Source organism: Oncorhynchus keta, chromosome 32, assembly GCF_023373465.1.
Source record: "Oncorhynchus keta strain PuntledgeMale-10-30-2019 chromosome 32, Oket_V2, whole genome shotgun sequence".
NCBI lineage: Eukaryota > Metazoa > Chordata > Actinopteri > Salmoniformes > Salmonidae > Oncorhynchus > Oncorhynchus keta.
Genome location: NC_068452.1, coordinates 10,920,065 through 10,944,819, shown reverse-complemented (window position 1 = coordinate 10,944,819; position 24,755 = coordinate 10,920,065). Strand labels below are relative to the sequence as shown.

General features: G+C 44.4%; 2 protein-coding genes across 2 annotated transcripts in view; both read right to left on the bottom strand.

Annotated features, from left to right (window-relative positions):
• Positions 1-2,022: 2,022 nt before the first annotated feature.
• Positions 2,023-24,755, bottom strand: part of LOC127914400 (uncharacterized) — a 156,513-nt gene continuing 133,780 nt past the window's right edge. The window contains exon 2 of the mRNA XM_052490252.1: positions 2,023-3,248. Within this exon, the coding sequence (XP_052346212.1) occupies positions 2,035-2,784 (750 nt within the window). The 5' untranslated portion in view covers positions 2,785-3,248 and the 3' untranslated portion in view covers positions 2,023-2,034. The remainder of the gene's footprint in view (positions 3,249-24,755) is intronic.
• LOC118365090 (zinc finger protein 271-like) overlaps positions 21,216-24,755 on the bottom strand; it is a 46,078-nt gene continuing 42,538 nt past the window's right edge. The window contains exon 6 of the mRNA XM_052490164.1: positions 21,216-24,029. Within this exon, the coding sequence (XP_052346124.1) occupies positions 22,903-24,029 (1,127 nt within the window). The 3' untranslated portion in view covers positions 21,216-22,902. The remainder of the gene's footprint in view (positions 24,030-24,755) is intronic.

The window sequence follows — 24,755 nt, the reverse complement described above, 5'->3', positions numbered from 1 at the left end:
GTTTCCTCATTGCCAGATATACTACATCAATAACTAGTGGTTTCCTCATTACCAGATATACTACATCCATAACTAGTGGTTTCCTCATTACTAGATATACTACGTCCATAACTAGTGGTTTCCTCATTAGCAGATATACTACATCCATAACTAGTGGTTTCCTCATTAGCAGATATACTACATCCATAACTAGTGGTTTCCTCATTACCAGATATACTCCATAGTGGTTTCCTCATTACCAGATATACCACATCCATAACTAGTGGTTTCCTCATTACCAGATATACTACATCCATAACTATCGGTTTCCTCATTACCAGATATACTACATCCATAACTAGTCGTTTCCTCATTACCAGATATACTACATCCATAACTAGCGGTTTCCTCATTACTAGATATACTACATCCATAACTAGCTGTTTCCTCATTAGCAGGGAGGAGTTTCTCAGCTAAAATATACTACATCCATAACTAGCGGTTTCCTCATTACCAGATATACTACATCCATAACTAGCGGTTTCCTCATTACTAGATATACTACATCCATAACTAGCGGTTTCCTCATTACCAGATATACTACATCCATAACTAGCGGTTTCCTCATTACCAGATATACTACATCCATAACTAGTGGTTTCCTCATTACCAGATATACTACATCCATAACTAGCGGTTTCCTCATTACCAGATGTACTATATCCATAACTAGCGGTTTCCTCATTACCAGATATACTACATCCATAACTAGCTGTTTCCTCATTAGCAGGGAGGAGTTTCTCAGCTAAAATATACTACATCCATAACTAGCGGTTTCCTCATTACCAGATATACTACATCCATAACTAGTGGTTTCCTCATTACCAGATATACTACATCCATAACTACCGGTTTCCTCATTACCAGATATAATACATCCATAACTAGCGGTTTCCTCATTACCAGATGTACTATATCCATAACTAGCGGTTTCCTCATTACCAGATATACTACATCCATAACTAGTGGTTTCGTCATTAGCAGGGAGGAGTTTCTGCAACCAAATTGCGCGTGCTTCACCCTCATGCCGCAATTTTAGCAAACACAGAAAGGGGCCTGTATTGGCGACCAAAAGTCGTCTGGCACATTGCTTAGGGTTTCAACAACTTTAATAACTTTATTTTTAGCCTTCTATCATAGATATTACTACTAATGTGAAAACAAGACTAAATATGACTATTGTTGCTCGTTTTAAGACAATTGTCAAATCATTTTAACCTTCATTATACGTCAATTGTTGTACAACATCGTGGCTACGCTGTTGGCATCACCTTTTAACGTGGATTTCCACTGTTGTGGGCCTTTAACCATCTGTCTGACTTTTTGTTCACACAGGAGAGAGACGGGACTACCGTGATGATGCTGACGAGGCAGAGAAGAGTCTCTACAGATCAGAACACGTCAAGAAACACCAGCGGAGATCCACAGGGAAGGGAACTCACTGCTGCTCTGACTGTGGGAAGAGATTCACCTCAGCAGGCATTAAAATTCATCAGAGAATCCACACAGGAGAGAAACCTTACGGCTGTGATCAATGTGGGAAGAGTTTTCTTCAATATAGCCATCTGAAAATACACCAGAGAACACACACAGGAGCGAAACCTTTTAGCTGTACTGAATGTGGGAAGAGTTTTAGTCATTCAACCAGCCTGATATCACACCAGAGAACACACACAGAAGAAAAACCTTATAGCTGTGATCAATGTGGGAAGAGATTTACTCAGCTAAGCATCCTGATATCACACCAGAGAACACACACGGGTGAGAGACCTTATAGCTGTTCTCAATGTGGGAAGAGTTTTACTCAGCTAAGCAACCTAATTTCACACCAGAGAACATTTACATTACATTTTTTTTACATTTAAGTCATTTAGCAGACGCTCTTATCCAGAGCGACTTACAAATTGGTGCATTCACCTTATGACATCCAGTGGAACAGCCACTTTACAATAGTGCATCTAAATCTTTTAAGGGGGTGAGAAGGATTACTTTATCCTATCCTAGGTATTCCTTAAAGAGGTGGGGTTTCAGGTGTCTCCGGAAGGTGGTGATTGACTCCGCTGTCCTGGCGTCGTGAGGGAGTGTGTTCCACCATTGGGGAGCCAGAGCAGCGAACAGTTTTGACTGGGCTGAGCGGGAACTGTACTTCCTCAGTGGTAGGGAGGCGAGCAGGCCAGAGGTGGATGAACGCAGTGCCCTTGTTTGGGTGTAGGGCCTGATCAGAGCCTGGAGGTACTGAGGTGCCGTTCCCCTCACAGCTCCGTAGGCAAGCACCATGGTCTTGTAGCGGATGCGAGCTTCAACTGGAAGCCAGTGGAGAGAGCGGAGGAGCGGGGTGACGTGAGAGAACTTGGGAAGGTTGAACACCAGACGGGCTGCGGCGTTCTGGATGAGTTGTAGGGGTTTAATGGCACAGGCAGGGAGCCCAGCCAACAGCGAGTTGCAGTAATCCAGACGGGAGATGACAAGTGCCTGGATTAGGACCTGCGCCGCTTCCTGTGTGAGGCAGGGTCGTACTCTGCGGATGTTGTAGAGCATGAACCTACAGGAACGGGCCACCGCCTTGATGTTAGTTGAGAACGACAGGGTGTTGTCCAGGATCACGCCAAGGTTCTTAGCGCTCTGGGAGGAGGACACAATGGAGTTGTCAACCGTGATGGCGAGATCATGGAACGGGCAGTCCTTCCCCGGGAGGAAGAGCAGCTCCGTCTTGCCGAGGTTCAGCTTGAGGTGGTGATCCGTCATCCACACTGATATGTCTGCCAGACATGCAGAGATGCGATTCACCACCTGGTCATCAGAAGGAGGAAAGGAGAAGATTAATTGTGTGTCGTCTGCATAGCAATGATAGGAGAGACCATGTGAGGTTATGACAGAGCCAAGTGACTTGGTGTATAGCGAGAATAGGAGAGGGCCTAGAACAGAGCCCTGGGGGACACCAGTGGTGAGAGCACGTGGTGAGGAGACAGATTCTCGCCACGCCACCTGGTATGAGCGACCTGTCAGGTAGGACGCAATCCAAGCGTGGGCCGCGCCGGAGATGCCCAACTCGGAGAGGGTGGAGAGGAGGATCTGATGGTTCACAGTATCGAAGGCAGCCGATAGGTCTAGAAGGATGAGAGCAGAGGAGAGAGAGTTAGCTTTAGCGGTGCGGAGCGCCTCCGTGATACAGAGAAGAGCAGTCTCAGTTGAATGACTAGTCTTGAAACCTGACTAATTTGGATCAAGAAGGTCATTCTGAGAGAGATAGCGGGAGAGCTGGCCAAGGACGGCACGTTCAAGAGTTTTGGAGAGAAAAGAAAGAAGGGATACTGGTCTGTAGTTGTTGACATCGGAGGGATCGAGTGTAGGTTTTTTCAGAAGGGGTGCAACTCTCGCTCTCTTGAAGACGGAAGGGACGTAGCCAGCGGTCAGGGATGAGTTGATGAGCGAGGTGAGGTAAGGGAGAAGGTCTCCGTAAATGGTCTGGAGAAGAGAGGAGGGGATAGGGTCGAGCGGGCAGGTTGTTGGGCGGCCGGCCGTCACAAGACGCGAGATTTCATCTGGAGAGAGAGGGGAGAAAGAGGTCAGAGCACCGGGTAGGGCAGTGTGAGCAGAACCAGAGGTGTCGTTTGACTTAGCAAACGAGGATCGGATGTCGTCAACCTTTTTTTCAAAATGGTTGACGAAGTCATCTGCAGAGAGGGAGGAGGGGGGGCGGAGGGGGAGGAGGATTCAGGAGGGAGGAGAAGGTGGCAAAGAGCTTCCTAGGGTTAGAGGCAGATGCTTGGAATTTAGAGTGGTAGAAAGTGGCTTTAGCAGCAGAGACAGAGGAGGAAAATGTAGAGAGGAGGGAGCGAAAGGATGCCAGGTCCGCAGGGAGGCGAGTTTTCCTCCATTTCCGCTCGGCTGCCCGGAGCCCTGTTCTGTGAGCTCGCAATGAGTCGTCGAGCCACGGAGTGGGAGGGGAGGACCGAGCCGGCCTGGAAGATAGGGGACATAGAGAGTCAAAGGATGCAGAAAGGGAGGAGAGGAGGGTTGAGGAGGCAGAATCAGGAGATAGGTTGGAGAAGGTTTGAGCAGAGGGAAGAGATGATAGGATGGAAGAGGAGAGAGTAGCGGGGAGAGAGAGCGAAGGTTGGGACGGCGCGATACCATCCAGTAGGGGCAGTGTGGGAAGTGTTGGATGAGAGCGAGAGGGAAAAGGATACAAGGTAGTGGTCAGAGACTTGGAGGGAGTTGCAATGAGGTTAGTGGAAGAACAGCATCTAGTAAAGATGAGGTCGAGCGTATTGCCTGCCTTGTGAGTAGGGGGAAGGTGAGAGGGTGAGGTCAAAAGAGGAAAGGAGTGGAAAGAAGGAGGCAGAGAGGAATGAGTCAAAGGTAGACGTGGGGAGGTTAAAGTCGCCCAGAACTGTGAGAGGTGAGCCGTCCTCAGGAAAGGAGCTTATCAAGACATCAAGCTCATTGATGAACTCTCCGAGGGGACCTGGAGGGCGATAAATGATAAGGATGTTAAGCTTGAAAGGGCTGGTAACTGTGACAGCATGAAATTCAAAGGAGGCGATAGATAGATGGGTAAGGGGAGAAAGAGAATGACCACTTGGGAGAGATGAGGATCCCGGTGCCACCACCCCGCTGACCAGAAGCTCTCGGGGTGTGCGAGAACACGTGGGCGGACGAAGAGAGAGCAGTAGGAGTAGCAGTGTTATCTGTGGTGATCCATGTTTCCGTCAGTGCCAAGAAGTCGAGGGACTGGAGGGAGGCATAGGCTGAGATGAACTCTGCCTTGTTGGCCGCAGATCGGCAGTTCCAGAGGCTACCGGAGACCTGGAACTCCACGTGGGTCGTGCGCGCTGGGACCACCAGATTAGGGTGGCCGCGGCCACGCGGTGTGGAGCGTTTGTATGGTCTGTGCAGAGAGGAGATAACAGGGATAGACAGACACATAGTTGACAGGCTACAGAAGAGGCTACGCTAATGCAAGGAGATTGGAATGACAAGTGGACTACACGTCTCGAATGTTCAGAAAGTTAAGCTTACGTAGCAAGAATCTTATTGACTAAAATGATTAAAATGATACAGTACTGCTGAAGTAGGCTAGCTGGCAGTGGCTGCGTTGTTGACTTTGTAGACTAGCTGGCAGTGGCTGCGTTGTTGACACTACACTAATCAAGTCGTTCCGTTGAGTGTAATAGTTTCTACAGTGCTGCTATTCGGGGCTAGCTGGCTAGCTAGCAGTGTTGATTACGTTACGTTGCGTTAAAAGAACGACAATAGCTGGCTAGCTAACCTAGAAAATCGCTCTAGACTACACAATTATCTTTGATACACAGACGGCTATGTAGCTAGCTATGTAGCTAGCTACGATCAAACAAATCAAACCGTTGTGCTGTAATGAAATGAAATGAAAATGTGATACTACCTGTGGAGCGAAGCGGAATGCGACCGGGTTGTTGAGTGCGGAAGTTCTATTCAGTAGACGTTGGCTAGCTGTTGGCTAGCTAGCAGTGTCTCCTATGTTAAGGACGACAAATAGCTGGCTAGCTAACCTCGGTAAATTAAGATAATCACTCTAAGACTACACGCTCTAAACTACACAATTATCTTGGATACGAAGACAGCAAAGACAACTATGTAGCTAGCTAACACTACACTAATCAAGTCGTTCAGTTGAGTGTAATAGTTTCTACAGTGCTGCTATTCGGTAGACGGTGGACATTTGCTAGCTGGCTAGCTGCTGGGCAGATAGCAGTGTAGACTATGTTAGGACGACGAAATACGAAGTTGCAATAGAAGTGCTGACTGTTTCACTTTGTTGTCCTCTTTCTTTTCCTTTTTCTTCTGTCCTTCTTTTGTCCTTATTTTGTCTTCCTTTCTTCTGTTAACTAGATATTTTTTGTTGTTATTCTTTGTAAGCTAGCTAGCTTCTTCCAGGAGAGTCCCTAGCAACTGCTTAGCAACAAGTAAACAATTCTGCTAGCAATTCAGCTAGCTAAGATAACTGTACAATTTTATGAAAAATAGTTAATTTTTCAAAAGCCTGTCTTTTTTGGTTTGTTCCTTGTTTTGTCTTCTATTGAGTCTTGCAGTTTTCTCTTGATTTTTTCGATGTACTTCACTCTAAAAAGAACACACACAGGAGAGAAACATTTTAGCTGTGATGAATGTGGGAAGATTTTTACTACATATAGAAATCTGACTCGACACCAGAGAATACACACAGGAGAAAAACCTTTTAGCTGTACTCACTGTGGGAAGAGTTTTACTCAGCTAAGCAACCTGATATCACACCAGAGAACACACACAGGAGAGAAACACTATAGCTGTGGTCAATGTGGGAAGAGTTTTGCTACATCTGGGCAGCTAACTATACACCAGAGAACACACACAGGAGAGACATCCTGTAGCTGAAATACATGTGGGAAGAGTTTTAGTCAGTCCAACAGCCTGGTACAACACCAGAGAACACACACAGGAGAAACCTCTTAGCTTTGACCAGAGATAATCTGATAAAAGATTTCAGATCAAATATCAGAAAGTACATACAGGAAGGAGTTGTTTCATGATATCAATGAATTTTACTATCAATGTTTTAACATTGTACTAGGAGTATTTTAATCATGTCACAATGTAGAAGCCTAAATGTTTGCCCCCTTATCAATTGATATCAACATGATATGGATATTAGCGTTCGGGGGAAAAATCCAGGCTCTGAATTGAAAGTTGTGTTGAGTTGTGTTACACTTGCCACGTTGGTGACCCACTGCAGTTTATAAGGAGCTTGTTTAAAAAATACAAATAACATGATTATTGTGGCAGATGTTTGTGTATATAGCACATGTTATGTTTAGGTTTTCAATTTATCCCAAACTGTTTCTGCATATTGGTTATTTGATTTGGACACGTTAACACTGTTTTGACATCGGGCTTTCCCACCGAGCAAAATGTAAATTGAAAAGACGTTCAAAAGAAGACTATGCCCGACATCCAATATACGTTCGGTTGAAAATGTGTATTTTTGGGTAATTGATTTCAATGATTGGAAAATAACTTAATTTCAACTAACTTGCAGGTATCCTAGTGGTTAGAGCGTTGGGCCGTCATTGTAAGCCAGAATTTGTTCTTAACTGACTTATTTACAATGACGGCCTACCAGGGAGCAGTGGGTTAACTGCCTTGTTTAGGTGCAGAATGACAGATTTTTAACTTGTCAGCTCTCGGGATCCAGTCCAGCAACCTTTCGGTTCCTGTTAAATGAAGGTTAAAATAAATAAATAAATAAATACACATGGACACAGTATAATAAATTGGTCTATAATCAATTTTATTAACCATCTTTCATCACTCCAGTATTTCTTGACAACATTCAATTGCTAATTGTCTTTATTCCACTACTGAAGACGCATGTCTCAAATCATCTCATATTTCAAACATTCAGCCTGACAAAAGATACATGTTTTATTATTCAATGCCTGACAATTAAGTGAATTATTGCCAATACATATTAACAAAGGGGTGTACATTTGATCACAATGTATTGTGACTGCACGTTTTTCTGTATTGGAGATGGGTTTTGTTTGGACTCGTTCCAAGTGGACTAGAAGCTAGTGAGTTTTAGGAAGATGAGAGTTCTAGAAGCTAGTGAGTTTTAGAAGCTAGTCAGTCTTAGGAAGATGAGAGTTCTAGAAGCTAGTGAGTTTTAGGATTCTATAGAAAGAAAACTGAGAAAAGTGTATATTATTATTTAGAAATGTGTTTTTTCTTGTTTTTAATTGTTGACAGCCAGTAGACGCCATGTTTATATTGGTGAAGGTGAAGCATTGTAGTTGATTATAATGTGAAATGGAAGTGTTTTTCTGTTGGTGGTAAGCAAACTTGTCCAACAAAAATATAGGATATATTTGTTGTCTTAAGGCTTTGTTACAGGCTTTGGTTTTTCCATTTATGTTTTGAGGTTGGACTTTAGCATGTAGGCCGAACTGATTGGTGCCACCTCGTTAGTCAGTATGTGTTTCACCTGTGCTGGCTTGTCCATCTCGTTAGTGGGAAGGTGTTTCACCTGAGCTGGTCCAGGTTCTATTTAAGATTGTCTGGCCTAGTGCTCCAGTTGTCTTGATAGATGTGGAGAGTCAACACCTTTAGTTGCTCCCCCGTTTCCTATTAAAGATGTTTTTCATTTCGGGTTGAAGCTTCTTTCTGAAGAGAGCTTATTTTTTTTAATGAATCAATACAAGCAAACAAGATTGTTTCCGGGGATTGGTATGGCAAATACCTTACGATTTGCCTGGACTGAAAAGGAGATGGAGCCGTGGAGTAGAGAGACATTTGGAAGGACCATTTTGATGGGATGCCTCAGGATAGAGGTGAAGGAAGTGCTCTGCCTTCAAGGGAACCCGAATGAGAAGGCTTTCGATGTGACGTTTCACAAAGAAGAAAAACATGACGAAGTAATGAAGATGGCAAAGGAAGCGGAGAAACGGGACCCCTGTGCCATTATGCGGTGACCAGCCTGGCGAAGAACAACTTCAGGGTGGTCACCGTAACCATGTACAATCCGCATGTGAAAGATGAAGAGGTGAGGGCCTTTCTGGGGAGGTACATGGACAATGTCTCCTCAGCGAGGTACCTCAGGGACTCCCTGGGTTTCTGGAACGGAAAGAGAGGTTTCCAGGCGTTACTCAGGGAGTCCCCGAAGAGTGTGGATGGCTACCTCCATCCTCCGGCGATGTTCTCCCTGGGGGCTGACAGGGGAACACTATACTATGCACGTCAGCCCCCTTTCTGCAGGCGTTGTATGGCCTATGGCCATATCCTGGCCTCGTGCAGTGCCAAGAGTTGTCGATTTTGTGGGCCGGAAGAGCACGAGGCCAAGGAATGTGACGAGCCCAAGGCTTGCCACGGGTGTGGCTCAAGAGCACACCTGTGGCGTGATTGCCCGGCTCGTCACAGGTCATACGCGTCTGCAGCTGGGGGGGGGAGCGGGGGATGGGGGGAGGAAAGAGAGGACGCATGCGGATTGTACGGATGGCACAGGGGAAAGGACGGAGAAGGACGAAGAAGGGAAGAAGGAAGAGGCGAAAAGAAAGAGGAGAGAAGATGGAAAGAAGGAAAAAGAAGGAGAGATTAAAAAGAAGGTGGAAGAACGTGGAGGAGCAGAAAAGAGGGAGAAGGGGACAGTGGTACGAGAAGGATTGCCTCAGCCCCTTGCATTTTAGTGGATGACTCCAGTGAGGGGTCTGTGGGCGGTGTGCTAGAGGGATCCCAACTCCTGTGTGAGGAGTTGGGGTCCCCTACATACGGCCCCGAGGCAAACAGGGAGGGTGGGAGGGTGGGTGGTGGTGAGAAACCCAGGGTGCACCCTGCCTAACACACTGCCTGCATCCTGGGTTGGAGAGATGGAGGAGGACGGGGGGGCGTCAGGAGATGAGAGGACGTCCCCGCCGGTGGAGATGGACCAGGGGAGCATCGGGTGAGTCTCCTGGTTTTTCTTAGGTTTTTGGGGTTTATATTGTTGTAAATAATTAAATGAATAGTTCTGTTTCTTTTTTTAGTCTACATGTTAGGGGGTTAAGGGATAATGTTAAAAGGAGGGTGGTTTTTGTTATTTAGAGGGTGTGGGGTTTGATTTCTGTTTTTTACAGGAGGTTCACCTGAGGGATGGTGGGGATGTGTGTAGATTTAGGAGGGAGTGGGATAAGGGGGAATCTTTTTGGGGCATAGGAGGGGTGCACTCAACAGGAGTAGGGATTCTGTGTGGGAATAGAGAGGTTAAGGTAGAGAGCACTTTTGTTATAATGCAGGGTAGAGTATTGGGGATAGATGTAAAGTATAGAGAAGCTAGATATAGGTTAATTGGGGTGTATGTTGCCACAGGTGGCGGCAGACAGGAGGGAGATGGTGGACTGTCTGGCGCCCCTGTGTGTTACAAACAGGCACTTGGTGATAGGAGGGGATTTTAATATAGATTTAGGGGTAGGTGGTGATAGCAGTGCAGGCGCCATCACTGGGCTAATGGCTTGCTATGGTCTGGTTGATGGTGGCCTGCACATTACTCCGGCAATGGTCGGTCCTACATGGCGCAACTCCAGGGGGGTTGCGCGGAGGCTCGACTACATTTTTGTATCCAGGTCTTTGGGTCAGTTGTCTGGGCGGCTGGTGCCTGTTTTCTTCACGGATCACGACGGGGTGTTCCTGCAGGTAGGGTCGCCAGTCTGCCTCTTCGGTAGGGGGTACTGGAAGTTAGATCGGGATATACTGGAGGAGCAGGCTTTCGTTGACGCATTTTTTTGTTTCTTTCGGAGGCTTGACGGCCTCCGGTCCATGTGCGAGGGGGTGTTAGAGTGGTGGGATTTAGTTAAGGGGAGGATAAGGGCTTTTATAATAGGATATTGTAGAAGGAAAAAAAGGGAGGAAAGGAGGGAGGTGGATCGTATCCAAAGGTTAATTGAACTCGAGTACGAGGCAGGCAACCTCTGTGGGTCGATTGACTGGGAGAGATTCGCAGCCCTAAAGGCGCAGCTCAGGGAGCTGCAGGAGCAGAAGGCTCGAGCTTTCCTGGAGCGTGCGCATAGTGGCTTTCTAGAACATAATGAGACTTGTTCCGCTATGTTCTTTAAGTCGGTTAGGGCCAGGCAGAGTAGGAAGGTAATGCATGGAGTTAGGGAAGAAAATGGTAGTATAGTAAGTAAACCAGAGGAAATGGTCAGGGTGACAACTGATCATTTCCAAGGTTTATTTAAGGAAAGGGAAATCGATGTAGAGCAGGGAAACGTGTTTTTAGAACACTTGTCCCGGCGGTTGCCAGAGGACATTAGAGACGTGATGGAGGCCCAGATCTCACTAGAAGAGGTTGAGAGCGCTCTTAGGAGGATGGGAAAAGGGAAGGTGCCTGGGATGGATGGGCTGCCGGCTGAGTTTTACCTCAAGTTTTGGGGTATACTTGGACCAGTGGTTCTCGAAGTCTTGAAGGCCATCCTTGAGACGGGGGTCCCGGGGGGATCAATGGCTGTTGGTGTGCTGTCACTTCTTTATAAGAAGGGGGAAGCAACTGACCTTGGCAACTGGCGGCCGTTGACCATGCTGTGTGTAGACTACAAGATTCTTGCAAAGGTTTTAGCAGACCGGTTGTGCACAGCCCTTCCCTACGTCGTCCATGAGGATCAGACGTGCGGGGAAGAGGGCCGCTCAATAAGATCGACCTATCGGCTGCCTTCGATACTGTGAACCATCAGATCCTCCTCTCCACCCTCTCCGAGTTGGGCATCTCCGGCGCGGCCCACGCTTGGATTGCGTCCTACCTCACAGGTCGCTCCTACCAGGTGGCGTGGCGAGAATCTGTCTCCTCACCACGCGCTCTCACCACTGGTGTCCCCCAGGGCTCTGTTCTAGGCCCTCTCCTATTCTCGCTATACACCAAGTCACTTGGCTCTGTCATAACCTCACATGGTCTCTCCTATCATTGCTATGTAGACGACACACAATTAATCTTCTCCTTTCCCCCTTCTGATGACCAGGTGGCAAATCGCATCTCTGCATGTCTGGCAGACATATCAGTGTGGATGACGGATCACCACCTCAAGCTGAACCTCGGCAAGACGGAGCTGCTCTTCCTCCCGGGAAGGACTGCCCGTTCCATGATCTCGCCATCACGGTTGACAACTCCATTGTGTCCTCCTCCCAGAGCGCTAAGAACCTTGGCGTGATCCTGGACAACACCCTGTCGTTCTCAACTAACATCAAGGCGGTGGCCCGTTCCTGTAGGTTCATGCTCTACAACATCCGCAGAGTACGACCCTGCCTCACACAGGAAGCGGCGCAGGTCCTAATCCAGGCACTTGTCATCTCCCGTCTGGATTACTGCAACTCGCTGTTGGCTGGGCTCCCTGCCTGTGCCATTAAACCCCTACAACTCATCCAGAACGCCGCAGCCCGTCTGGTGTTCAACCTTCCCAAGTTCTCTCACGTCACCCCGCTCCTCCGCTCTCTCCACTGGCTTCCAGTTGAAGCTCGCATCCGCTACAAGACCATGGTGCTTGCCTACGGAGCTGTGAGGGGAACGACACCCCAGTACCTCCAGGCTCTGATCAGGCCCTACACCCAAACAAGGGCACTGCGTTCATCCACCTCTGGCCTGCTCGCCTCCCTACCACTGAGGAAGTACAGTTCCCGCTCATCCCAGTCAAAACTGTTCGCTGCTCTGGCCCCCCAATGGTGGAACAAACTCCCTCACGACGCCAGGACAGCGGAGTCAATCACCACCTTCCGGAGACACCTGAAACCCCACCTCTTTAAGGAATACCTAGGATAGGATAAGTAATCCTTCTCACCCACCCCCCCCTAAAAGATTTAGATGCACTATTGTAAAGTGGCTGTTCCACTGGATGTCATAAGGTGAATGCACCAATTTGTAAGTCGCTCTGGATAAGAGCGTCTGCTAAATGACTTAAATGTAAATGTAATGTAAAATGTAAATGTAATAAGATGGAACCTACAGTTGATCAGGGACTCCATCGCCTGGGTTGAAGATAGAGGGCTGCCTTTAATGGTAGCAGCGCTAGATCAGGCGAAAGCCTTTGATCGCGTGAATAGATCTTTTCTATTCAGGGTGTTAGGTAGATTAGGATTTGGGGAGAAGTTTATAGGATGGATTCGTACATTATATGTCGGAGCGGGGTGTCGAGTTAGTGTAAATAGTCACTTCGGTGACGTTTTTGACCTCTCGTCTGGGGTCAGGCAGGGATGCCCACTCTCGGCTCTCCTCTTCGTTCTGTACATGGAGCCTCTGGGGGCTGCCATTAGGGCGGACACAGGGGTGGAAGGCTTGTTGATCCCTGGAAGTGGTGGGCTGCGTGTTAAGATGACGCAGTACGCCGACGACACTTCCTTGCTGTTGTGCAAGGACTCGTGCCTGACAAGGTCCCTTGCCATCTTTGGGGATTTCACCCGAGCGTCGGGAGCAGTTCTGAACCATGCAAAGTCTTCCGTCAAGTTTTTTGGAAGATGGCGCGGTAGAACGGATGTGCCTGGGGGGGTTATCTCTCTGTGAAGGGGCCCTGAGGATTCTCGGGGTCCATTTTGAGACCTCCGGCTCAGCGACGCTAAACTGGAACATGCGTATCGCAGTGGTACAGAGGAAGCTAGCAATGTGGAAGGCTAGGTATTTGTCTTTTATGGGCAAAGTCCTGGTCCTAAAGGTGGATGTGTTGCCGTCTCTTTTGTATTTGGCATACATCTACCCATTGCCGGCTTGTCTGAGGAGGCCTCTAGTGAGGCTTGTGTTTCAGTTTATGTGGAGTGGCAGGTGCGAGTGGGTCGCCAGGGCACGCATGATCTGTCCCATTGGGGAGGGAGGTAGGGGGGTACCACATTTCCTCCTCAAGCTGGACTCAATTTTTGTTTCTTTCTTGTTAGCGGAGCTTGCTCAGCCAGTGATACACCCGTCCGGTTACCTCCTGCGGGTGTTTTTCTCGTATCAGGCGAGAAGCATAATGGTGTGGTCTATAACACGGGTCCTCGGGCGGAACAGCTGCCGTGGCACTTTGGTCATGCGGCCAAGTGGCTGCGTGCGCACCCTGAGGTTGAAGTTGCCTGAGTAGGTTTAGATCACAGGCACCTGTACGAGGAGGTCAGAAAGGCAGGGAGTCCGGCGCCTGTAGTGGGCATCTCGGAAGTGGTCTGGGAGGGAGTGCAGGCGCGGGGTCTGGACAACAGGCTCAAGGACCTGAATTGGTTGAGCCTTCATAAGTGTTTGCCGGTACGTTCCATCTTGTACCGGTATAGTTTGGTGCAATCCCCCACCTGTCCAAGATCCTCTTGTGGCAGGGAGGAGACTGTGCGCCATGTCTTTTGGGACTGTGCCTTTGCCGGAGTAGTATGGGCTAGGGCATGGGTGTTGTTAGGTTTGGTGAAGGGGGATTATGTATTGACGTGGACCAGGTTAGAGAGGGGTGTAGGGAGAGCAAGAGGGACGGATAGGGACAGGTTTCTGCTCTGGCTTCTCATGAGTCTCTTTAAACGGGGGCTGTGGGAAGCAAGGCAGAACATGGTGAAGACAGGGAGAGATTGGGGGGTGGAAGGGATAGTGAGGAGGGTGGAAGGAGATTTGAGGGGGAGGATGAATAGGGAGGAGAGGAAGTGGGGGCAGCATGCTGCTCGGGAGAGGTGGAAGGGGGGTTTAGGGCTGGGTGTCATTTAGATTTGTAAGAGGATAGATTAGGGACGGGGAGATAGGGAAAGGTATTTTGTAGGGTGACGGGGAGGGAAGATGCTCCCCTGAGGTTTTGTTTGGGGTTTATGTTTAGTTTAATTAGTTTAATTAAAATACCATTATTTGAGTATGCATGTAAATTATGAGTTGTAAAGAATGAATGGTATTGAAGATAATAAATTATTTTAACCACCTGTTTGGTTTGCGTCCTGTCTTTTAGCTTTGGTGTGGGTTTTTTTTTGTTTGGCTCTTCTTGGGCAGATGTAGTGGGTCTCCTGGTGGGTGTCTTTTAGGTCCCAGTTGTTGTTACAAGTCAACTTCCAGTGGACACCCCATAGTGTCTTTCAAAACCCCACCTGTTTAGTTTTGGTTGTTGTCAATTATTCTTTGTTCCCTCTTCTATGTAAGGGACATTTGGTTTTCCTGTTGGGGAAGGTAACAACAAACAATGGAGTAGAACAAGCTTCTATTTTGGGTTGGATGTATCCAATTCTTAATATTTTAATCATTGTCTTTTCCTTAGAATGTTCATTAGTCTTTCAGTTGTTTCTCATGCTTTTTTTTATCCTTATGTTTGTTTCGTTTTAAATATTTGTTCATTTTGGTTTGCTTTTTCCTGTGAAGCCATTGTGTTGCATCCATGTCTGAAATGTGCTGTATAAATAAAGATTGCTTTGATTTGAACATTGCTGTTACGGTTTTCTTCCGTCGAAGGAGAGTCGGACCAAAATGCAGCGTGGTTAGTTCGATACATCTTTAATGAAGAAAAAACATGAACAATACAAAAACAAACGGAATGTGAAAACCTATATGGTGACAACTAACACAGAGACAGGAACAATCACCCACGAAATACTCAAAGAATATGGCTGCCTAAATATGGTTCCCAATCAGAGACAACGAAAAATCACCTGACTCTGAGAACCGCCTCAGGCAGCCATAGACTATGCTAGACTATGCTAGACACCCCACAACCCCCAAAATAGTTATATGTTATGTATGTTTAGTATCACCTTTCAACCAACCCAGTGCATTTGTTCATAATGAAACATTTTTAAATCAACAATATGTCAAAGGATTCAACTCCTGAGAAGTGAAACAAACAAATGGATCAAACAGATCAATCCCACTTTCCCAGCCTGCTGAAGGCTTGGTGGAGTGGTAAACACCACCCCCGGCTCTACCAGGGGCTTGAGGTGGTCTCCCACAGCTCTGCTTATGTCATGTTCTGTGGCCTTGCTGTTCCATTTCTTGACTGCCCCTGCAACACAGAAACACATTTAGTCATATTATATAAAACACTCAAAGTAATGGGTATGGAGCATCTATGGCCTCAGTTACACCTGGCACCTAAATGTGACTTGTGTCATCTGATCACTCCAAGCTGCATTAGGTTCAGATCTACAAGGATGGGCCTTTGACAGTCTGGATGCAGTCAGGCCACTGAATATAAATATTCAATATAAAGAGATGGGTGAATGAGTGGGGGAAAGTACATTTGACACAAATTACCTTCATAATATCAAAGAACAAATGTGTGTCTGAGGGGAAAGTAACTTTCATACAGCCAAAAGGGGTGAGAAATTACACCAATATCAGTGGACAATTTGCACTAATGTAAATAAACATAGATGATGGAACATATTCTTGTTTGCTTACATGATGAACCACTAATGGGACATAAATATTTACCATCTAAACCACATGTGACCTCTCACCTCTCTGGCTGTAGAAGTGTTCTTCCTAACCAGTGCCTCAAATGTTCTCTGACTGAGCTCCACCCTCACTGGGTCTTCAGAGGAGAGGAAGGCTGAGGGATGGAAGGATGAATGGATCAGTCAGCCAATAAAATGTTGAGCTGCTGTCTGACAAAATCACTGTTTTAGTAGTTCATTAAAGTAAATAAGGCTTTATGACTGCTGAATACCAACTATCAATCACTTAGATCATGTAATTTCAGATAGATATATCATTGGGATGTCTCTAGTAGGTTGAAATTGACATTTCAAATGGTTAAGGTAGGGGTTAAGGTTAGAGTTTAGGGTAGAGATGTCCCAAGGATCCCAGATAGCATTGACCATCATGCATTCTTCTGTCTCTTTCACATAGCAGGTGTAAAATAAACAGACAAGACAAGTCGGCACACAATGGATTATGGTCATTGTAGTTCATTATGTTTTATACGCTAAACTAAGAAGAATATTGACCTGTTGGAAACTACAACTCCCTACTCCATCACACAGTTTAGTCTGGATCTGATTTATTTCTAGAGAAACTACAACTCCCTACTCGATCACACAGTTCAGGCTGTGTCTGATTTATCTCTAGAGAAACTACAACTCTACTCCATCACAGTTCAGGCTGGGTTTGATTTATCTCTAGACTCGCTCTAGACACACCCATTAGGCAGACAGGCCAAAGGCGCTTGCTTACCCCAATTCGGGGAACCGTTGATCTACTTCAGAGGAACTGTGTCTACAGTGATTTCCTGTTGTTTTGACACCGCACTGGTAAACTAGAATAACTAGCTGTTGCTACAGAACGAGACGGCCAATTCACAGTTAGTCTGTGTCTCGTTCTCCACACACGGACACATACCAAGATCACGTGTTTTCTATATGCACAAGATGGTTTGACTATATAAGGCTTCAGAACTCCTTGTGTCATCGAGCTCTCGGCCTTCCACCTCAGAGTGTAGGGCTGACTAGCTACATTATTGCAATTCTTATCAAATAAAGGTTGATTGTTTGAAGAAATTACAAAATCTCTCCTAATTGGTTAGAATTTCCACCACAATGTGCAGTAAGGCTTTTTCAATACCAACAATGTTAGACCAGACTCATAGTACAGAATGAATGACTGACTGCCAGATTCAACGTCAGTTCACCGTCTCACCTCATACTGTATTGGAGCAGCAGCAGCTGACTGCCCGGTTCAACGTCAGTTCACCGTCTCACCTCATTCTGCCCGGTTCAACGTTGGTTCACCGTCTCACCTCATACTGTATTGGAGCAGCAGCAGCTGACTGCCCAGTTCAACGTCAGTTCACCGTCTCACCTCATTCTGCCCGGTTCAACGTCGGTTCACTGTCTCACCTCATACTGTATTGGAGCAGCAGCAGCTGACTGCCCGGTTCAACATCAGTTCACCGTCTCACCTCATACTGTATTGGAGCAGCAGCAGCTGACTGCCCGGTTCAACGTCAGTTCACGTCTCACCTCATACTGTATTGGAGCAGCAGCAGCTGACTGCCCGGTTCAACGTCAGTTCACGTCTCACCTCATACTCTATTGGAACAGCAGCAGCTGACTTGATCGTTGATGCTAGTCAGCATGTTTTGAATCTGAGAGTAAATAGAGCCGACTACACTCTCAAAATGAAGGGTTCAACTGGAGTTGTTCTCAAATCCCACAAGAACCGTAGGGTTCTTGGTCAATGAAACTTATTCGCAATTTACAACTGAAAATGATGGTGACAAGTTTGGATGTGACAACAGTTAAAAAGGTTAAGTTGGGTTGATGTTTGGCTCTGAATATGTCTCGAAATAATTCATTATTATAATATAACATACTAATAATGAATAACGAAGACAATGGTGGTTTTCTGTGAATATCTTCCATAACGTTACTATAGTCAATTACCTTAAATATTAGAAAGCAGGGTTTGACCGTTGGCATTGTATGAGCTACAGTACAGTACCGTTATCTAGCTAGATAACGTTATGTTCTAACTAGGCACAACTAGGTTTGGATTATTTCCCTCAACTATATTCTTTCCCATATATTGTATATCGTTTCCATAAAGCCAACATGGCTTTATACTCATTAATGTAAGTTTCCAGTCTTGAGCAGTTCTCACTTTTGTGAGAATGAACTAGCTAACGTTAACTAACTAACTAAGGACGGTGACTTGTCCAAACGAGATGTTACAACGAACTGAATCGTCAATGGAGGTCTCCCTCTTTATATAGCCTGCAACAGCATGCAATACTATTAACTCACAAGGGGGCGTAACGTTACATGGACAATACTATCCCATTTGGAAACGTTACATGTACAATACTATCCCATTTTGGAGACGTTACATGTACAATACTGTCCCATTTTGGAAACATTACATTTGCAAAACTGTCCCATTTTGGAAACGTTACATTTGCAATACTGTCCCATTTTGGAAACGTTACATTTGCAATACTGTCCCATTTCGGAAACGTTACATGTACACCCCCTTCTGGAGGGACATTAATATCTTAGATGGAAGCTGTAGTTGGGATTCAAATGCATAATGGTATTAATACAGTGTCTAGGCTACCTCTTTTGTATAAATGCCCTTCAGAATACAAACACATTATTGCCACCCAGCAAAATGTTGCATATAATCTTTCAAGTCAGCCTGATTGATCAAATTTGGAACCATTTGTGTACAAAGATATCTTGAAATGTGATATTAGGCCTGTATGGCAGTACTGTATTGGATAGTGCTTTCTCCAATATGTTCTTCTATTTTACATTCAATTGTATGTTGTTGCCTTTCAATATTTAATCTTTCAATATTTAATTGATATATATATATATATATATATATATATATATATATATATATATATAAAATATTTATATATTTATTTAATTTAATTTAATATATTAAATATATATGGGAGGGGTTCAACTGTGCTGAATAGCTAACATGCTCTGAACACCCGCGTGGAATGGAAGAAGGCCTCCAGAAATGTGTCGTAACTGAAAAATACAGTCGGCTGCAACTGTGACGAATCACTGAAACATACTGTCGGTTGCAACTGTATTAAAACACTGAAACATACTGTCAGCTGCAACTGTGATGAATCACTGAAACATACTGTCAGCTGCATCTGTATTAAAACACTGAAAAATACTGTCGGCTCCAACTGTGACGAATCACTGAAACATACTGTCGGTTGCAACTGTATTAAAACACTGAAACATACTGTCAGCTGCAACTGTATTAAAACACTGAAACATACTGTCAGCTGCAACTGTATTAAAACACTGAAAAATACTGTCGGCTCCAACTGTGATGAATCACTGAAACATACTGTCAGCTGCATCTGTATTAAGACACTGAAACATAGTCAGCTTTAACTGTGATGAAACACTGAAACATACTGTCAGCTTTAACTGTGATGAAACACAAACATACTGTCAGCTTTAACTGTGATGAATCTGGTTAAAACAGTGTGCAGTGAGTGTAAAATTATTTTGATGTGATATGAAAATATTATTTGAAATAATTTTAGATGTGATTTAAAAGTATTATGTGAAATTATTTTGATGTGATATGAAAGTATTATGTGAAATTATTTTGATGTGATATGAAAGTACAGCGATTTATGTTTCTAGAAATGTATCGCAATTGAGAACCGATTCACATTTAGATGGAATATTTGACTATTTTAGCTGCCAGAGCCAGTCTACCTCTCAAAATAACATACAGTCCTTGGACCTTGAGGAGTAACAGGGGCAGCAATCAGCAGTAGAGACAATAACAAAGCAAACTCCCTGCCCATTTCAGTAAAAAGCTGAGGGATGGGGCTGGAGAAATACAACCCTCCATGGTATCAACATTATAGTTTTAACCATGTTTTGAGTATATAGAGTGTTTGTTTATATTTACTGACAAACATTGAAGTTTTAAAAAAAAGCTTGTATTTTGGGTTCTGATGGGGTACGACAGTTGAACTAAGCTCATGAGGCATTTATAAGTGAATTCTTCAAGAAACAGATGGGTACATATCATTAATGTATAAGTCCCTAAATGGATGTAACAACTGCTGATTGCCCCTTTAAGACTACATATTCGGCTAACCTAATAGGAGATATTGAGGACTACAGTATTTCAGGCATTGCCATTGGATGCATTTGATCAATTATAAGGTTTTGTTGATGGTCCACTCTTGATGTTCTACACGTTACAGTGAAGCTTCAGTCATTCCTACAGAACAACATTAAAGTGTAGAACCCCTTTACTGCACATTGGTTCAACGACTGCAGAGACGGTACTTACTGGTGTTAAACAGATCTCCAACCTCCACTTGTTCCTCATTCGCCTCTTTCAATGTGACAGTCATCTCCCCCTCCTCCTCTTTCACTCCAAAAACTGCATCCTCTTTTTCTTCCTCCTCATCTTTCACTCTGAACGGTCTTTCTCTTCTCCTTTCACTGTAACAGCCTCACCCTGTACTTGCTTTTGTATTGTAACATCCTCCTCTTCTTTAATGAGAGCTTCTTTCTCCGTCCAGCAGACCTCCTCTTCTTTATCAGGAGGAGAGTAACTTAGTGAACTCATGGTCGGAGATGTTAGCTAGCTAGCATTAGTGACTAGCCTAGTTCTAAGCTAATTTAGCAAACCAGCTAGCTGACAAACAACATAAATATATAATTAAATGGGCCAACAAGTACATATGGAAGAAGTGTTTAATAAACAACGACTAATATACACCAAAACAGTGTAAAGAGCGTGAATTTTGTCCCTATCTTTGCTCGAAAGGTACAGAGGTGTCTGACTAGCTGTTGTTGAAGGAGCGTCCCGTCCACTAGATTATACGTCACACTGGCAGCGTCGCATGAACCTAAAATACTCACATCGCCATCTGCTGACTGGAGTGGGCAAGTTTTACTTTTCATTTATTTAATAAAAGTTTAATATTATATTAAGTTGTTCAAAGAGAAGCATGTGTTGATTGATTCGTGTTTAATGAGTGAGTATTTAAAACAAACTTTACACCCACTACACATTTGCATTGAACCATAATTCTGACATGGATCATTTTGACCCCAGAGGCATATCTTTTATCATAGCCAAAATGTGGTTTATTAAATTCTTCCAATTTTCATGACTTTGTCAATCAACTTGTTATTAATACATCTAAATCATTGTTTAGTATTTCTGTATCAAAATGGACTTTTAACAAATTCAAATCCTTTGGAGTAATTTTGACCCAAGCCAAAAGCACCTTTGATAAATAGGACATTTATTTCAAATCAAAATCACATTATATTGGTCACGTACACATGTTTTGCAGATATTATTGCAGGTGTAGCGAAATGCTTGCGTTTCTAGCTCCGACAGTGCAGTACTTTCTAACAAGTAATATCTAACAATTTCACAACATTTACCCAATACACACAAATCTAAGTATTTGAATCTAGGTTTCTCTGTAGACATGATCCATCCCACCAGAGGGTGGAGGGGCACCTGTCTCAGTGGTTTTGACCAGATACACAGTATAGTGCCTCCCTTGTATTCGCCTAAGATTGGATGTTTCTATACCACATATCACATGACTGTGTACAAAACTGCCAGCGGTAGAAAAATCTGCCACCAATATTCAGTAAAGTATTCAGACCCCTTCACTTTTTCAACATTTTGTTACATTACAGCCTTATTCTGAAAAACAATTCCCCTCATCAATCTACACATAACAGCCCATAATGACAAACCATTTGCAAATGTATTTACTTAAAGTGTTCAGACTCTTTGCTAAGAGACTTGAGATTGCTTTCAGGTGCATCCTGTTTCCATTGATCATCCTTGAGATGTTTCTACAAATTGATTGGAGTCCACCTGTGGTAAATTCAATTGATTGGACATGATTTGGAAATGCACACACCTGTCTATATAAAGGTCCCACAGTTGTCAGAGTGAAAACCAAGCCCTGAGGTCAAAAGAATTGTCCGAAGAGCTCTGAGACAGGATTGTGTTGAGGCACAGATCTGGGGAAGGATACCAAAACATTTCTGCATCATTGAAGGTCCCCAAGAACACAGTGGCCACCATCATTCTTAAAAGGAAAAAGTTTGGAACCACCAAGACTCTTCCTAGGGCTGGCCACCCGGCCAAACTGAGCAATCTTGGTATTTTATTAGGATCCCCATTAGCTGTTGCAAAAGCACCAGCTACTCTTCCTGGGGTCCACACAAAACATGACACAAATCAACAGACAAGACCAGCTCAAGTACAGAACTACATACATTTGGGAGAAGGGCCTTGGTCAGGGAGGTGACCAAGAACTCGATGGTCACTCTGACAAAGCTCCAGAGTTCATCTGTGTCGATGGGAGAACCTTCCAGAAGGACAACCATCTGTCTGAAGCACTCCACCAATCAGATCTTTACGGTAGAGTGGCCAGACGGAAACCACTCCTCAGTAAAAGGCACATGACAGCCTGCTTGGAGTTTGCCAAAAAACACAGAAAGGACTCTGACCATGAGAAACAAGATTCTCTGGTCTGATGAAACCAAGATTAAACTCCTTGGCCTGAATGCCAAGATTCACATCTGGAGGGAACCTGGCACCATCCCTACTGTGAAGCATGGGGGTGGCAGCATCATGCAGCGGGGAAGTTTTGCAGGGACTAGCAGACTAGTCAGGATCGAGGGAAAGATGAACACAGCAAAGTACAAAAAAAATTCCACTGGTGAGGCTCATAGAACATGGGAGAAATAATTAGGGTTCTACATTGTGACATCATTAAAATACTCATTACAATGTTACAACATTCTACATTGTGACATCATTAAAATACTCCTACTACAATGTTAAAACATTCTACATTGTGACATCTAAAATACTCCTACTACAATGTTAAAACATTCTACATTGTGCCATTATTTCATTGATATCAGGAAACAACTCCTTCATGTATGTATTTTCTGATGTTTGATCAGAGATCTTTTATCAGAGTATCTCTTGTCACATTGATCACAGCTATGAAGTTTCTCTCCTGTGTGTGTTCTCTGGTGTGATACCAGGCTGCTTGACTGAGTAAAACTCTTCCCACATTGATTACAGCTATAAGGTTTCTCTCCCGTGTGTGTTCTCTGGTGTGATACTAGGCTGCTTGACTGAGTAAAACTCTTCCCACATTGATTACAGCTATAAGGTTTCTCTCCTGTGTGTGTTCTCTGGTGTGATATCAGGCTGCTTGACTGAATAAAACTCTTCCCACATTGACTACAGCTATAAGATTTCTCTCCTGTGTGTGTTCTCTGGTGTAGAGTCAGATGGCTAGATGTAACAAAACTCTTCCCACATTGATTACAGCTATAAGGTTTCACTCCTGTGTGTGCTCTCAGATGTACTATCAGCCAGCTTGAGTGATTAAAACTCTTCCCACATTGAGTACAGTTATAAGGTTTGTCTACTGTGTGTATTTTCAGGTGGGATTTTAAATCTGTTGAACTAACAAAACTCTTTCCGCAGTCAGAGCAGTGGTAAGGTTTCTCTCCTGTGTGTGCTCTCAGATGTACTATAAGACAGCTTGAGTGAGTAAAACTCTTCCCACATTGATCACAGCTATAAGGTTTCTCTCCAGTGTGAATTCTCTGGTGAGTTTTCAGGCAGCTTGACTGAGTAAAACTCTTCCCACATTGATCACAGCTATATGGTTTCTCTCCAGTGTGAATTCTCAGGTGAGTTTTCAGGCAGCTTGACTGAGTAAAACTCTTCCCACATTGATCACAGCTATAAGGTTTCTCTCCAGTGTGAATTCTCAGGTGTACTTTTAGTGATTCTGATCTTAAGTAACTCTTCCCACAATCAAAACAGTGGTGAGATTTCTCTCCAGTGTGTACATGCTGGTGTATTTTAAGTTCTGATGAAGATTTGCAACGTTTCCCACAGTCAGAGCAGCAGTGAGATTTCCTGTCTGTGGGTCTCTGCTGGCGTTTCTTGAGGTGTTCTGAAGTGAAGAGACCCTTCTCTGCCTCGTTAGCATCATGATGTTGAGGCTCCCCAGAGGATCCACGATAGTCACATCTCTCTCCTGTGTGAACAACAAGTCAGACATGATTAAAGGGCCACAACAGCAGAAATCCACTGTTAAAGGTGATGCCAAAAGCGTAGCCATGATGCTGTACAACAATTGACGTCTGTAATGAATGTTAAAATTACTTTAGAATTGTCTTAAGACAGTCAAGTGAGCAACAATAGTCCTATTTAGTCATATTTTCACAATAGTAGTAACATCGATGATTGTAGGCTAGAAATAAGTAAAAGTTGTTGAAATCCTAAGCAGTGTGCCAGGCTACTTTTGGTCTCCAATATAGGCCCCTTTCTGTGTTTGCTAAAATTGCAACAAGGGTGATGCACACACAATTTGGGTGCAGAAACACCTCCCTGGATTATAAATCATTTAATATTTCAGGTGAAACATGGAAACTAAAATGTCTCATGACATTTCATAAACTGATCACCAGATAATTTTATGAATAATCCCACTTGGCTACTTTGTAATGTGTTGTCATTCTAAATGTCCTGAATAAAGAAAAATAGCTCTGTGTGTTGTACAATAGCATATACATCACGGAACAGTTCTCTACACATTATGAGCTAAGTATCTCTGTGTCCAGACAGACTAACGAAACCCTACTATAAATCAAGCAGACAATGACATTATAAACATCAATTTGTTAGGGATGTTGGAGCCAACGTGGAGCACGGCATAACCGTCTTTACCAGAGTAATGAATGAAGAAGCATTTCGATTGTTG